Below are 16,098 nucleotides of genomic sequence, written 5' to 3'. Positions count from 1 at the left end.
TGTAGAAGTGCATTTCTAATTTCTCCACTTTGTTCCTAAAACTATTGAGGAAACATTTGCTCGGTGTCGGAGTCATTCTCATCAGGCGCATGGGATTCAGTCCATGAGAATTTCAATGGATGGACAAAGTATTCTGGTGAATGGGAAAGATGACGGCACCCTGGTTTACCTAAAATGGAAGTACGTATGGTATATAGTAAGCAATCCATTTGGTATGATGTTTTAAAATATGGATTTTATTATTAAGTACAGCAAGGCCAATGTAAAGGAATTTGGCTGCTATTGCAAAGATAGTCTCTTATGCTCACAGATTCCTAGAAGAAAGGGCACACCATGCTATAAGGCCATGCAGGAAGCACAAGGGTGGGCCAGGAGGCTGAGGGAGTGGAGAAAGGTGGGCAAGAGCCTTGGTTTCCAAAGTAAGAATCAGGCAGGTTTGGGACAGGCTAGTTTGAATAATATCAGCAGGTGCTGGGACCTAATAGCTGCCTCTAGGTGTCTGGGACTTGGTACTGGGGCTATTAGGAAAGGGAAATGATGACCCTGAGTGTGAGAGCCCCTGAGGGGGTGGCTGGGCTGTGGTGTCTACATCTGAAAGGCCTACTCCTGGCTAGTGGTTACTATCTCCAGGAATTAGATAGCCCTGGAAGAGGTATTCCCCAACAGGGTAATCAAGGCCCCAGATATCAAAGCATTAAAATTCAAAACATAAAAATGGCATAATTAGGCAGCCAGGTGCAGTGGTGCATACCTGTAATCTTAGCAGCTCGGGAAGCTGAGGCAGTAGGATTGCAAGTTCAAAGCCAGCCTCAGCAAAAGCAAAATGCTAAAGCAACTCAGTGACAGCCTGTCTCTAAATAAAATACAAAATAGGGCTGAGGATGTGGCTCAGGGAATCAGTGTCCCTGAGTTCAATCCCAAGTACCGAAAACTAAAATAAATTAATAAAAAAATAAAATAAAATAAATAAATAAAGGTATAGTTTTATTTAGATGACTTTAAAAACTCCTACTTGTCTCCCAAGAAACCTCACACGTGTGTATGTACACATACAAACACATTTACTTATCTTGCTTAGATGATATTAAATTATATAGAGTTAATTTGTTTATATTCAAGTTAAAATTCTAAATAAATATTACCCAAACATATGGATGATGACCAGGGGGTAGAAAACATGAAGTTGACACAAAAAAGACAGACTGGACTTTAAATGTTGCCTTGTTAGATCTGCTAATGGACATCATTCATTAATGTGCCATTGATCCTCATGATTAAAACTGTAATAAAACATAGTCTTTTGTGGCAACATTGTGAAATGTTAACTATTGCAGAAGTTTGTATCATAACACTTTTGGTAGCCATTTATTTCAAGAGTTCATTTGAAGACTGTGTCTTCATGACCATTTTGTACATGGAAACCTAAGTAAAACATAACTTGTATCTTACTAAATGTTAAGTCCCACCAGGCCCATGTGCTTGTAATTTCTGTGGTTTGGGAGGCTGAGGCAGGGGGATTGCAGGTTCAAAGCCAGACTTAGCAACTTAGCGAGATCCTGAGCAACTTATTGAGACCCTGTCTCAAAATAAATATAAAAAGGGTTGGGGATGTGGCTCAGTGGTTAAGAGCCCCTGGGTTCAATCCCTGTGTTAAAAAAAAAAAAATCCTAACGTATCCTTTATAGTCAGTGGGCAACAGCAGAGGGGTGTTCCCACTGTTCATAGAGGGAAGCTTCCATCTATCAGTCATCACCTGAGCTCTGGCTCAGAACACAGCTGGGTCTGAAACTTTAGTCCAGGATTAATGAGCTTATGACCTTAGGCATGTGACATCTCCTCGAAGTCATCTATAAAAAATGTGACTCGAGGAAGGGTCTGTAGCTTCTACAAGATTGCTAGAAGTAGATGTTCTTGGGCCCATCTAGACTTTCTGAATCAACAGAGTCTGCAGATGCACCCAGGTATGCATTTTTCACAAGCCCTCAGGGTGAAGCTGACTTGCCCTGATGTGCTGCAGAAGTAATCCCCCACCCACCCAGGGAGTGGGCTCTGAGGGCCCAGAATGGTAACGTGATATAAGTGGAGCAGTGCAGCACCTGGTGCTTTCTGAGGGCTCAGCAGATACAGTGGCTGTTCTGTGCAATGGCCAGGGCAGGCTCAAGGGCCATGATGGGTGAGGTGATAGTGATAGGGAAAACATGAGGAAAAGTCACCCGAGAGAGGTCAAGAGACTTTTGTTCTGGAGCCTGCTGAAAGGCTTCTCCTCTAAGGAGTGGAGTCCTACTTACTACAGGACACTGTGGAGAATTATCTATGTTTCTTTGTGCCGAGATGATTTGGTATCTAGAAATAACATTGCTAAATATGAATTTTTAAAATTGTGATATTGTAACCTATGTGTTTTCTTTCTTCTTAATATAGGCACACTGGAGGAATTTATGGTGATGAAAGTATTGATTATTTACAGAAACTACTTACATTTCTGAGCAAGACCATAGCAGAGGAGAATTATTATTTAAGCTCTCCAAGAGTTTCTTTAGATTTGGGACATGACTTTAAATATTCAGTTGAGTTCCTACTAGCTTGCTTGCTTGTTTCTTTCTTTGTAAATCATATAGAACTCTTCTATGTTTGCTTTCATAATGTTGACATTCCATTTAGGGACTGAATAAATAAACAGGAAAAAGTTAGGGCATGATAAGTGCTATTCAGTGAATAAAAAGAGGTTAGTATGATAGTGTTTGGCTAGCTAGCTTCTTCTCCAAGGAAAGACCTTTAAGCTGAGATCTGCACTGGAGGAGGGGCCAGGGACTGGGGGACAGCAGACCTCTGTGTAGAGGAGCAGAGCTTGGCATGAGGTGTGAGGACCTACAAAAAGTTTATGCCATTCAAGTGAGCAAGGGAGAAAGTAGTAAGAAAAGAGGTCCTTGGGGGCAGGGGGGTGGCGAGACCAGGTGAGGAAGCCCTTGTAAGCCAGGTAGAGTGTGATTTATTTTGCATGTAGTGAGAATCTATTGAAGTGTTCTAAGCAGAGGATTAACAAAGACCACCTTTACATTTTTTGAAATGATTAATTGCCTCTGCAAGGAGGTTTCCTGTAGGAGACAAGGATGGAAGTGGGGAAATTGCTCAGGAGGCCATGTAGGGGTCCAGTTAGCAGTGATGGCATAGAGGAGAGAAGTGATAGATTCTAGTCAGTTTCAGAAGTAGAGTTGATGGAACTCACCAAGGGGCTAGACTTAGGAGAAAAGAAAGGACCCAAGGACAAGTCAGATTATTTCCTTTGAACAATTATGTAGAAGATGGTACCATTCATGGGAATGGGGCAGACTGTGGGGAAGGCAGCAGCTGTAGGGAGAAAGATGGAGCTTGAGAAGCCTGTTCAACGCGTGAGTGGAGATGCCAAGCAGGCTGTTGGATAGATGAGCCTTGAGTTCTCAGGAGAGGCCGGGACTGGAGATGTCAATTGAGGGTCAAGGCATGTGGGTGGAATTAAAAGCCAAAAAACTAGGTCAAAGTCATGGGAAATGAATGGAGAGAAGCACAAGAGACCAGACAGGAGCAACTCCTAGAAAGTCAAGCCAAGGGAAGAGTACAGGGAAGCAAAGGAGAACGAGGGGGTGGCTAGTGAAGTCACAGAAGAACCAGGAGGGACAAATTTTGCTAAAAAGAGGAGCATGAAAAGGGGGTGACAGTCAAAAGGAAGCATGCCTGTCATTCAAGAGTAGTTTCCTAAGAGATTATCTCTGGATACTGTTGGAAGAGATCCAATAGAAAGGAGAAATGGATGCTACAGGAAGATGGCAGGTAGAAAGTATAAAGACCTCAAGGAAGAGAAGAGGAGGATTGTAAGAACAGATGGCAGAGCCTGAGAACACATGGAACCACAGTAAAAGGAAGGAGACAAGAGCGATGTGGTAACCCTGTGACCTGGGTGATTATTTCTGCCTTCAGTAACTTTCTCAGTCACTTGTAAAGTAGCAGTTAGACTAAAGCAAGGTGTCACAAAGGTGTTATTTCACATACACTTCCTATTTTTTGTCTTTAGAATGTTTTAATTTCTGTAAATAAGGACAGACTGGTAGGAATTAAATGAATAAAACGTAGCATCTTAGTCAAGTAAATGTCTAGTTTTTTAATGCAACAAATGCAAATGGATTGGATGCAGTTCTATGAAGTAAACTGGAAGGAGAAGAACTCAATGAGTTTTTAATATAAGAAACGTCTATCTTCTTCTAAGATTGACTCATCACAAGAAGAATTAGCCACTGAGGAGAGTAAGAAGGAAATTCCCTGGATACAATGGAAAAGCCAAGAGGTATTTATAAAATGTTGGACAGGTTTGAAATAATGCTCTGCGGTGTGCAAATAGATTAGGTTCTAAAAGAAACCTGGTGGAAAGAAGACTGAATGAGACACCACTTGACAGGGTGTTGTATCACTGCAAGTGTAACTTTCCTAAACACCAAGAGACCCCTAAACATAGCCCAGTCTTTTAGATTAAGTTCATGAGCTTTAGGGACTTGGCTAATATGAAACCTGACAAAAGTGTCCAGGTAAGCTAAAACAGAATGAACTGTGGTGCCCCATTTCCATGGAAGTTTTTGGGGAGTGCCCACCTTGAAGCAATGGGGTGGGCTTCTAGTGTCATAAAAGAGACTTAGGCAATGAGCAAAGGGTAGATCTTATCTGAATTCAGCCTGCTTGTCAATTTTCACTCAAGTTCCCAAAGAGCCCATCACTTTTCCTTGGTCAATTAGTCACTATTTAATTTTTCACTATTTAATTATTTTCTTTCCATTGGCATCAGCTTTGAGATGCTTCAACAGTCCCTTCATAGTACAGTTAGATTTAAGCAAAGTGTCACAATGGCTTTATTTCATGGATGTGTTTATTATTCGTCTGGTAGTGTTTTATTTCTCTTTCTAGAGAAGGGCCATCTACCTATCTATCTAAGCATGTATCATTTTTCCCCCTACCATTTCTCTTGCTTTGTTGAGTGATGTTCTTGCTCCATTTCAGGCAGTCGAAAAGGAAATTAAAATGTTTTCCCAGAAAAGGAAAGAGATAAGAAGAGGAATCAAAGAACTTGCTAAAACTGTAAGTGCTGTGATTTCCTACACTAATCCACTTGACCTATTGTCTAAGATCACTTTTCAAACTTCATTTTGTCTAGCACAATAGGAAGCCACACCCTTTTTTTCCTCTGCTTACAAGCTGAAGTTTCTGGGGTACTTTGACAGTTGAATTTTTCCCATATTACACTCTATCTAAATAGTGTCTTCCCCAAATGCCCTATTTTACATGATATTTTCATACTTATTTTTATCAAAGTTATACATTTACATATTTGTAAGTTAGATAACAAGTAACATAATCAAAAATGAGCAGCCTCTGTCCTGCTTCTCCCTGCTCTGATTCCTGTACTTCTGAGGTAGCTGTTTTTAATTTTTTCCACTTTTTCTTTTGGCTCTTTACCTCCAGGTTTCTAAATGGCCATCTTAATACTGTTGTTTCTTGAGATTTCAATTTGGATGCTAACTATGAGCTTGCTAGTATAAAAGAAGGTGGATTCTATTATACACACACATACCCCCCATACAGATCAATCCAGCTCAGTATACACACTATTACAGTTATGTAAATCTTCAAACATGAGCATGAGTTATAATGTATATTATGATTACATATCTATTTTTTCAACTTTTTCTTGGAATTGCCTTTTTTTTTGGATTAAGCCTATGCACTTATTACCTATTTAAACTCCTGATATGCTAAAAAAAACAAACCAAAACAAAACAAAAACTCTTCTCAATACAAATACCTGAGGTAATCAATCAGATGATGGTATGCTCTTATTTTTTTCAAACTCCCTTCTACAGCTTTCCATCTTCTGGGTCCAGTCTAAGCCCCTTGCTCTCAAGGCCAGGCACTCTCAAAGCCATCTTCCTGGAAAATTCTTATCTGCCTCCTGAGTTGGAAGCCCTATTTCCTGGGTCCTGAGTGTTTTTGTTTTTGTTTTTGTTTTGTTTTTTTCCTTGGCATGCATCTTCCAGTAGTTTCCTCAGCAGGACCTCTGTTCCAGGCTTGGGAACATACTTCAGAGCAGAACTGTGCTTCTTGGATGCCATTCAAATGTAATCCAGCATGAATAGTGGCTGTCCCTAGAGATGCACTGTGCTTTGGTGCTGTTCTTGAAAAAACATACATGTGAAAAATATTGTGTGAAATTTGGTTTTTCTTAAAATGTCTTTATCATCCTGCTCTCATATTTCTTCAGTGGTTTGCAAAGGTGCACAGTAATTTCCCCTCAAAATTTTGAAGGCCTACTCCATTGTCTCCTGACTTATAGTGTTTGCTTTAGAGAGTCTAGTGCCTTTTTTATTCCCAGTTCTTTGTAGGCAATAAGATTTTTATCTCTGGAAACTCATAGGGTCCTCTTTTTATCCTGATGTTTAGAAATTTCAAGATTATGAATCTCGACATGTTGATGGATTTTCTAGGTTTGCTGGTGTAGATATATATAAACTGTGCTACCATTTCCGCCCATTTCCACCATGCTCTGAACCCCCTAAAGGCTGGCCTTTCTGGCAGCAAGTATGCCCTCTTTTGCCATTTGACTTCCACTTGGGAAGTGGCAAGGTATGGTAACTATATGAGACTGGAGGGCAGGAGACTAAAGTCAGAGTTCTTATTTTCTCATAGGTTATGAGTTGGCAGTGACTACCAGCCCTCTCCTGAAGGGCTAAGTTCCAGTAACTACTTCCATGCAAGGAGACGGCTAGGCAAAATGCAGCAGCTGGCTATCCTCAGAGAAATCTAGATATGTTGTTAGGAAAGGGACCTTATGAGGATCAGAAACAACAAATTGCATATGATCCTGGTAATGCCGCAGTCTGGCTGGGCACAATTCAGGAACTACTTGTCAAAAGAAACGAACTTTATTTTTAGAACCACACACCTGCACCACACAGCTCCTCAGGAAAAACCCTCAGAGCCCAACTGCCACCACCAGCTTCTCACAAGCCTCTCAACCTCCCCCTCTCCTCCTGCTCTTGAGGCCGATTGGCTGGGTTGCATGGGCAGAGCCAAGAAAAGTCCCCCAATGAGCAGCTCCGTAGTCTGAAAGGGCAGGGAAACAGCCCAATGAGCATCACCGCAGAGGAGCCAATCAGCTAGAAGTTGCTGGGGCCGCTGTGAGCCAATCATCAACTGGCAGTCTGAAGTTTGCTGGCAGCTGGAAGTTTGCTGGGGCCCCTTTGGCTGTGGCCCTCAACACTTCCAACCCTGGCCTTTCAGACAAGGAACATGATAGCTTCCCACAGGTGCTAGCTCAGGATGCTTTATGGTATGTTGCTAGTTTCTGTACCCTGCCACATCTATTTTAAAAGTGCCTCTCTTTAATCCTCCCATTTGAATGTATCCTCCAAGTCCTACCAGGCGCCTAGGTTTTTGGTTTTCTTTTCCCTTTTAAATGCTAGACATTGGTCAGTCCTTTTAATAGGAAAACTTTATCTTTCAGTACCAGGAAATGTTCTAAAATTATTGCTTTGGTAGTTTCCTCCCCATTTTCTTTATGTCCCTGATTACTGATGAGGTCAGCACCTTTTCATGACTCTAAAGACTGAATCCTCTGTTCATGCCTTGCACATTTTGCTATTGTGTTGTTGGCCTTCTTGTTCTTGATTTTAGGAATTCTTTATTTTAAATGTATATATATGATCATTAGGATTAGCTACCCTGTGGTAACAAATAAACACAAAAAGTATAATGGCATAGAAGAATGAGAAGTTTATTTCATCCTCATGTAACAGTCTTGGGTGACCCTTCAGGTTGGCAGCTGCTCTGTTCCATGTAGTCATTCAGAGACCCAGGCTGCTGGAGACCCTGCTGTATTTAGCATGTAATTTCTAAGGCTGTCTTGCTTTATCTTAACTTGATCAGGCAAAAAGGAAAAAAGAGCATGGAGGTGTACATGGGGAAAATCTAGAGGTAGTCATTATTAGGCTGAACTGCTTAAAACTACAATTTTATATAGTTCAACCTACAAATATTTTCTGTGAAAATATGTGGTTCAATCTACAAAAATGTTTACTGTCTTGTCTCTTAACCTTTCATAATGTGCCTTTTATTAATACAAAGTTTAAAAATTATGGCATGGTCTGGGTGTATGGATCATTTTCTATTTAGCTTTATATTTTTTGTGTCTGACTTAAAAAAGCCTTCCCAAGCCTGGGTATGGTAATGTGTGCCAGAATTCCTACCTACTCAGGAGGCTGATGCAGGAAGATGGTTTGAGCCCAGAAGCTGGAGATCAATCTGGGAAGCATAAGTAAGACCCTATTAAAAGACAAAAAAGACTTCCAAAGTCTCACTTATTTCCTTCTGATGCTCCTTTACTTACTCATATGATTTATTTTTGCAGATAGTATATGAGGTCTGGTTCTAACTTGATTTTTTTTTCAAGTAAATAGCCCATCTCCCCAAAATTTTTTAACTGAATGTGCCATTCTTTTGCCACTGATTTGCAGTGACTTCTTTCTAAATCACTGGATTCCCAAGTGTACAGGAGTATCTCTGGATTCTCTTTTTCATTTTTTTTTTCTTTGTGATTCTGGGGATTAAACCCAGGGGCGTTCAACCACTGAGATAAATCCCCATTTCTTTTTATTTTTTTATTTTGAGACAGGGTCTTGCTAAGGTTGCGCAGGCTGGCCTTGAACTTTCAATCCTTCTACCTCAGCCTTTCAAGTTGCTGGGATCACTGGTATGCGCCACTATGCCCAGCTTGTTTCTGGATTCTGTATTCTGAGACTGATTGATCTTTTCCTGAGCCAATACTAAAACATTTTAATTATTTTAATTTTATAATATGATTTTATATCTTGAGAGTAATTATCTTTTTGCTCTATTTTTTAAATGGATTTTTATGCATATTTATTTTCCACTTGAATTTTAAAACTAGCTTGTGATGAGCTTGTTTATTTTGGGTGTTTTAGTTATTAGATAAATGAATTTCTAAGGATAAAACCTTAACACTTTAATAACCACAATAAGTCTATAAAGTGACTCTTTACTCAGTAGTATATTTAGATAAACAGAACATCTATTTTTTTATTGGTTGCCATCTACAATTCTTGTCATCATCCTTTCTTACTTGAAAATTTAGGTTCTGAATATGATGGAAGAAAATGAGAAACTGGATAATATTGCAAAATTAGAGCAACAGGAGTTCGGCCTGGATCTTGAGGAACTGGAAAGGCTCCATGAAGAAAGTGAAGAGGAGGTGGCCAAGGTAGGGAAAGAGTTCATCTAAGCATCCATGTTAGCCTACCTGAGCTCTTGGCTTTTGAGGAGATACCAGCCCTGGATTGTATGTGATAGGGATCCAGAAGAATGCTAGCAAATGGCACCCTAAACCCAGCTAGCTTTCCACATGTTGTGGGAGAGTTAGTGACACCTACCACTGAGGGATCCCAGTCCTAAACAGAGGAGGCTACTAGTCAGCCCCATCCTGGATCTCAACAATAGGGAGGAGACCAAAGCCCAACAGTGATTATCTGAACATGGCCCCAGGGAGTGGAATAGTTAACTAGATAGCCCAGCAGTGGGGAGAGGAAGGCTGAGGGGCAGGGGTCTCACAGCTTCTGACAACAGATATGCCAAAATGGCTATATAAATCATTAAGTCAGGGGATCAGAATAAAAAATAAATGAAATGCAAATTAATGCAATTAAAAAGTACATAATAGGGGCTGGGGTTGTGGCTCAGCAGTAGAGTGCTTACCTAGCAGGTGCAAGGCCCTGGGTTTGATCCTCAGCACCACATAAAAATAAACAAAATAAAGATACTGTATCCAACTACAACTATTTTTTTAAAGTACATAATAAAAAATAAAAGAAATAACAGAAAGACATTTTGGAGGAGGGCACTGGGAATTGAACTCAAGGATGCTCTACCTCTGAGCTATATCTCCATCCCTTTTCATTTTTTATTTTGAGACAGGGCCTTGCTAAGTTGCCCAGGCTGGACTTGAACTTGTGATCTTCCTGCCTCAGCATCCCAAGTCACTGGGATTATAGGCATATGCTACTGCACCTAGCTAAAAGGACATTTTTAAGTCTTAGAAATACTATTCTTAGCTAGTTTATTAATCAACTTGCCAACCAAGTGAGATGCAAACAAAAGGTCTGGAGAAGATCTTTAGAACTAAGGGCTATGGGTTTCATGGTCATACCAGGTCTTTTCGAAAACTCCATTAAAATAGGGATATCTAATTACTTACCTGTTAAGTGATATCAGCAGATAAAACTAATTAAAGTAGGACATTTGATTCTAAATGGATAAATGTAAGTTACCTGATCTCCAAGAGTAAGTGGTAGATTTTTTTATTGTGGACATCAGTAGTATGGGAACTATATACAATAAAGACTCCCAGAGGTCACTGGCACTTCAAATATGTGTTGGAAAGAATTAAGCTGGCTTTTAGATCTCTGGTAATTCAGAGATATTTGTGGTGGGGCCATCCTATGTATTGGAGATGTTTAGTAACATCTCCAGCCTCTGTCTACAAGACAGGAGCATCTCATACCTCCAGTAATAAAAATTTTAAAATATCTCCAGAGATCTAAAAGCCATCTTAATTCATAATATGAATTTCAAACTCCTCTGAGAAAAGGTAGACTTGGCACAGTAGTGTCGCTTCCTGGCTATTCCAACCAGCCAGGTCTGTGAGCATCAGTAGTCCAGCTCCCCTGGGTGAGGGATCTGTCCTCAGAACCCCCTGTGCTCATGGGTGTGACATGGCTGCCCTTGGAGGCATTTGTGTTGCCACCCCAGTCTTCAGGGAAGGGAATACAGCCTACAGATGTACTCTTCAGGAACTGTTTTCAGGGGCACGGCTTGCACTCCAGATGTTCATCTCCAGGCAATGTAGCTCAAAAAGTGTTGGGGAAAGATAATCAAACTGTCCCACCTCAAACATAGCCATGACTTACCTTGGTAGTGCATTTACGATAAGATTATTTTGTTCTAAGAGGCCACACTTTCATTTTTAACTTTTCCCTTCATCCATGTGCTTCAAGATAAGAAAGGATGTAGAGATGCACAATCTAGCCAAGGGCTACTTGACTGAGGTTATCAAAGAAGAATGCTGGAATGCCATGGCTGTGAAGGGCCGAGCACTTAAGGTAAAGGACACAACCCCAAAAACCTTAGCTGCTGAGAATTTTCAACCAAAGTCTCATGGCATAACATTTAACAACAGTTTTTAAAAAGAAAATCCACATGTAGCAAAGCATTTGAAGCATGCCCTGCCTCTTCTACACTGACTTCCACCTAGAGGTGTTGCTTTCTCTTAATGCTTTCTTCCCTCTGCTCAGTCCCCATATGCTTCCAAACCAGCACCTCTTAAGATTGGCTTTAGCACCCCATCTTTCTTTCCACTGCAACACTTCCTGTTCCAGGTCTTAGTATTTGTCTACTCCAAAAGCCCACCTCATTCACGGTCCACACAGCTCAAAAGGTGGGATACAAGGTATTGTTCACATCTATACCTCTGCCTGCCTTTGCATTTTCTAAGGAGCTATTTTTTTAATTTTTTTATTCTGATTTGTTATACATGATGGCAGAATACAATTCATTTCATATTACACACATAGAACAAAATTTTTCAAGACACTGGTTGTATACAAAGTATTTTCACACCATTCACGTCTTATACTTAGGGTAATGATGTCTAACTCATTCCCCATCATTCCTACCCTCTTGCCCCTTCCTTTCCCCTCCCTCCCCTTTGCCCTATCTAAAGATCCTCCATTCTTCCCATGCTCCTCCCTAATCGCCATTATACATCTGCATCCTCATATCAAAGAAAACATTCAGCTTTTGGTTTTTGGGGATTGGCTTGCTTCACTTAGCATTATATTCTCCAACTTCATCCATTTACCTGCAAATGCCATGATTTTCTCTCTTTTAATGCTGAGTAATATTCCATTGTGTATGTATACCAAAGTTTCCCTATCCATTGTCTACTGAAGGGCATCTAGGTCAGTTCCATAATTTAGTTATTGTGAATTGTGCTTCTACAAACATTGATATGGCTGTGTCTCTGTAGTATGCTGTTTTTAAGTCCTGTGGGTATAAAACAAAGAGTCGGATAGCTGGATCAAATGGTGGTTCCATTCCAAAATCTACTATTTTCCAGATTGGCTGCACCAATTTGCAGTCCCACCAGCAATGTATGAGTGTGCTCTTAAGAAGCTATTTTAATTTACCTCTTTAAAAATACAGTGTGACCAAAAGTCTTGAGTTTATGTCTGTGGACCTACAGTAACTATTCACAACACCTTCTTCACTTTCAAATGTCACACACACAAAAACCCACACATATTTGGATAATGAAGCACGTATTGACCCTACCTTGACACGATTGAGTTTCTCTCTAGAACAAGGTTTCCCAAAAGTGGCATATTTGGGGCTGGACCATCACTTGTCATAGGACTATCCTATGTATTAGAGATGTTCAGCAACATTCCCAGTCTCTGACTACTAGATAAGAGCACCCCACACCTCCAGTAATAAAAATTTAAAAATGTCTCCAGACATTGCCAGGTGTGGGTGGGGGGAAGGGAGGCAGAATTGCTTTCTAGCTGAGAACCATTGCTCTAGAAAGAAATCCTTCAAAGTGTTATGTACAAAGTCTAACCAATACTAATGGCATGCCTCAGTTTATTTTTAAAATTTCCAGTGCCAATTTTACTCATGGCATAATATCCCATGAGTTAATTTTAGTCAGAGAAAACACCCCACACCTCATCCCCACATACCCACAATTATACTCAAAATGAATTTATTGGGCCTGGGGCTGTAGCTCAGTGGCAGAGCACTTGCCTCTCACACATGTAAGGCACTGGGTTCGATCCTAGCACCACATAAAAATAAACAAATAAAATAAAGGCATGTTGTCCATCTACAACTATTAAAAAAAATGAATTTACTTCCTCTTGCTTGTTTCCCAAGTGCTTTCACATCCCTTATGTGGTCGAGAACTTCCCGATGAAAGAGCGCTCAAGTGAAGAGCTGAAGGAATTGAAGACAGTCTTGCAGCAAAAGAAGATTGAAGCAGAGTGTCTTAAAGTACAATTTTTAATATATGTGTTTATATAAGTGATGTGATTTATTTTAGGGTTTCCTTCATACAGACTTGAGTTGGGATACAATTTAGGATAATAAGTTAATATATTGTGTGCATTTTTATATATGTATTTTGTTCCATTTATATTTTATTTCTAATTTGCAGGATTCCTTCATTCTTTCCTTCCTTCCTTCCTTCCTTCCTTCCTTCCTTCCTTCCTTCCTTCCTTCCTTCCTTCCTTCCTTCCTTCCTTCCTTCCTTCCTTTCTTTCTTTCTTTCTTTCTTTCTTTCTTTCTTTCTTTCTTTCTTTCTTTCTTTCTTTCTACTAAAGGTTAGACCTAGAGGTGTTTTACCACTGAGCCACATCCCCAGCTATTTTTACTTTTTATTTTGAGACATGGTTTCAGTAAGTTGCTTGGGACCTCATTAAATTGCTGAGGCTGGATTTGAACTCATGATCCTCCTGCCTCAGCTTCCCGAGCCCCTGGGATTACAGGTATGCGCCACCATGCCCAGTTTACAGGATATATTCTAATAAACACAGGACCTATATCCATATAGTAAATCCAACACTGGCTAGCCATCAGATACCAAGGATATGCTTTTAAAAACAACAATTGGTGTTTTGTTCTTATTTTGCTCAGAGGTCTATACTCCCTTCTCACTCTACCTTACCATTTGGGATTGTGTTTTAAATTAACCAACAAAGATGAACTAGAATCTATTTTGATGTAAATGCAATTTCCCTAAAACAGCCCCACTTTTTTTTTAAGAAATAATTTCTGTGAAATTAGTTTAAAAAAAAGAAGAAAGAAAGAAAATGGTCCTTTGTTATAGCTTTGTTTTGGCCAGAATTTTGCATCTACTCTTTCTCCAAAACATAAAATGAAGGCTTATGTAAATCTTAACCAACACCCTCTAGTCCCATGTGAACAAGTTTGTTTACTTTTTAATGTTTACATACCAAGAAAGACTTGAAATATTTACAAGTGGGTATCATCCTGACACACAAATATCAATATTATGTAGTGTTCAGGGTCATTTTGTTCTTTGGTTTACAGTTTGTCAGTTTCTGGAGCTTTAATTTCTTCTGTGGTGGTTTCAGGATCCTATCACCTTGAATTAAATTGTTGGCAAGATGATTTAACCTCTTAAGATGGTTGTTAAAATAATTAAATTGTTGCAAAATTGTCCTTTAGAGAATTTTTCTTATTGCACAACTTCCATGTAATCTTTTTCTCTATTCAGCTACGGAAGGAAATTTCAGAGGTTCAATCTGCAGTCTCCTTGGTTAAAAAGCGTCATGAAGAAGATGATGAAGAAGAAGAAGATGAAGATAAGATAATCAGAGACTCCAACTTGCCCAATTACCTGCTTGGTAGTCTGAGTACTGATTTTGGGGTAGATACCTCTTTGTTATCAAGCCAATTGGAACTTCACTCCAGAGAGGAGAAGATCAACCAAATTACCTTACTAAAAGTGGGTGGCTTTTCTCTTTATTCTTAAAAATCTCTGAAACTCTTATGAGATGTCTTTAAAGTGCTCACATTGAAACCTAATTCCAATCAAATGATTTCATCAAAGTGCATAAAGAAACACACAGATGGCTACCATCCATGTCCACAGACAGAGCTTATGTACAAGAGTTGTCTCCATCCCTCCAAACTGGGTTCTGTGATCTCACATTTTCTAAAGAATACTTTACACTGGCTGATACCACAAACCATTCTTCTGTTTAGATCTTTAGTCAGTTCAAAGAAACTCTTGGATTCCATCTTCTCAGTAACTCAAGTTTCATTTAGGAACTCCTTTTAAGGTTGAGACACAACTGCTTATTTATCTGCTTAACCTGAGGAAATATAATTTCTTCTCTAAGAATTTTGGTACATTCTGGGTTCTAGAATAAGTCCCTTCCTCTTTACTTCTAGAATAAGTCCCTTCCTCTTTACTTCTCCACTAAACAAGTCAATCTCATAACACATCTGTCTATGGAGAAGACCCTAAGGTGCTCCAGAGGTTCCCGGTCATGGGAATTAGATAATTTTGAGGCTGTAGGCATAGGCATAATTTTTGAAAATGCAATGCCTGAGACTGTAGATAGTTTGAAATTTAATGTTAGCTATTCCTTTTCTTAAAAGTCCTTCAGCCATGTCTGCAATTCAAGTTCTAGCTTCCTGTCATGTTACTCAGCTCTCACTTCCTTTCCTTTCCTTCTTCTATTCTAACCCTTTATTCCTCAGAGAATAAGCCCTCAATTTATTCTAAGAACGGTTCAGTTACCTTTTGTGGCCCAGCTTCTGCAGACTCATGCCCCAGGCATCACCTTCTTGCTACTTTATTCCTACAAAGAGGTAATTTCAGCCCAAGAGAAACTCTGGTGCTAAGTGTTAAGATCATTTTTTTCCAATTTAATGGCTTCTTCTCCAATAACATAGATGTATAGACTGAACTCTGACAGTAACATAAAGGCCACTTTGAGTTGAGCCATTAGGAGTGGTAGCAACCCATCTGGACTCACTTTCTCTCTGGCTATTGACTGATCCTTCTGGTGACCTCAGATTCTCTCTTGCCTGAGAATGACCTGACCCTATAGCTATAGAAAGAATATTGTGCCTGGTGGACTTCTCTGGAAGCTTCTCTAAACACTCTGTACTGGCCATTTCTTCCTCTCTACATCTGCCACAAGATTCTAAAAAAGAGATTTTTTTTTTTTAAAAATGCATGCACAAAAGTAGAGAGAATTGTTCAATGAGCCTCTGTGTGCACATCACCCACCTGAACATTTATCATCATACTTGCACATTGAATGACAGCTTACATTTCAGAAAGTAGATTATGGAATATGGTTGCCTTAATCCTACCTATGGTTGGATGCCACTATCAATTATGGAATCAAGAAATGGCTTGATACAAATGGCATTCCAGGAAGATTCATTTTACCTTCTTAAAAGATAATTTCAGGA

General features: G+C 39.7%; 1 protein-coding gene across 1 annotated transcript in view; it reads left to right on the top strand.

Moving 5' to 3' along the window:
• LOC308634338 (cilia- and flagella-associated protein 43-like) overlaps positions 1–16,098 on the top strand; it is a gene marked incomplete at its 5' end in the record, with an annotated part of 78,960 nt that overhangs the window by 47,970 nt on the left and 14,892 nt on the right. Inside the window, 8 exons of the mRNA XM_081268172.1 lie at positions 50–180; positions 2,422–2,566; positions 4,241–4,318; positions 5,023–5,100; positions 9,170–9,295; positions 11,085–11,189; positions 13,021–13,137; positions 14,384–14,614. Of these exons, the coding sequence (XP_081124298.1) occupies positions 50–180; positions 2,422–2,566; positions 4,241–4,318; positions 5,023–5,100; positions 9,170–9,295; positions 11,085–11,189; positions 13,021–13,137; positions 14,384–14,614 (1,011 nt within the window). The remainder of the gene's footprint in view (positions 1–49; positions 181–2,421; positions 2,567–4,240; positions 4,319–5,022; positions 5,101–9,169; positions 9,296–11,084; positions 11,190–13,020; positions 13,138–14,383; positions 14,615–16,098) is intronic.

The sequence above is a fragment of the Spermophilus citellus genome (genome assembly GCF_964194105.1).
Source record: "Spermophilus citellus genome assembly, chromosome: 15".
Lineage (NCBI taxonomy): Eukaryota > Metazoa > Chordata > Mammalia > Rodentia > Sciuridae > Spermophilus > Spermophilus citellus.
This window is presented reverse-complemented; position numbering and strand designations above follow the sequence as displayed.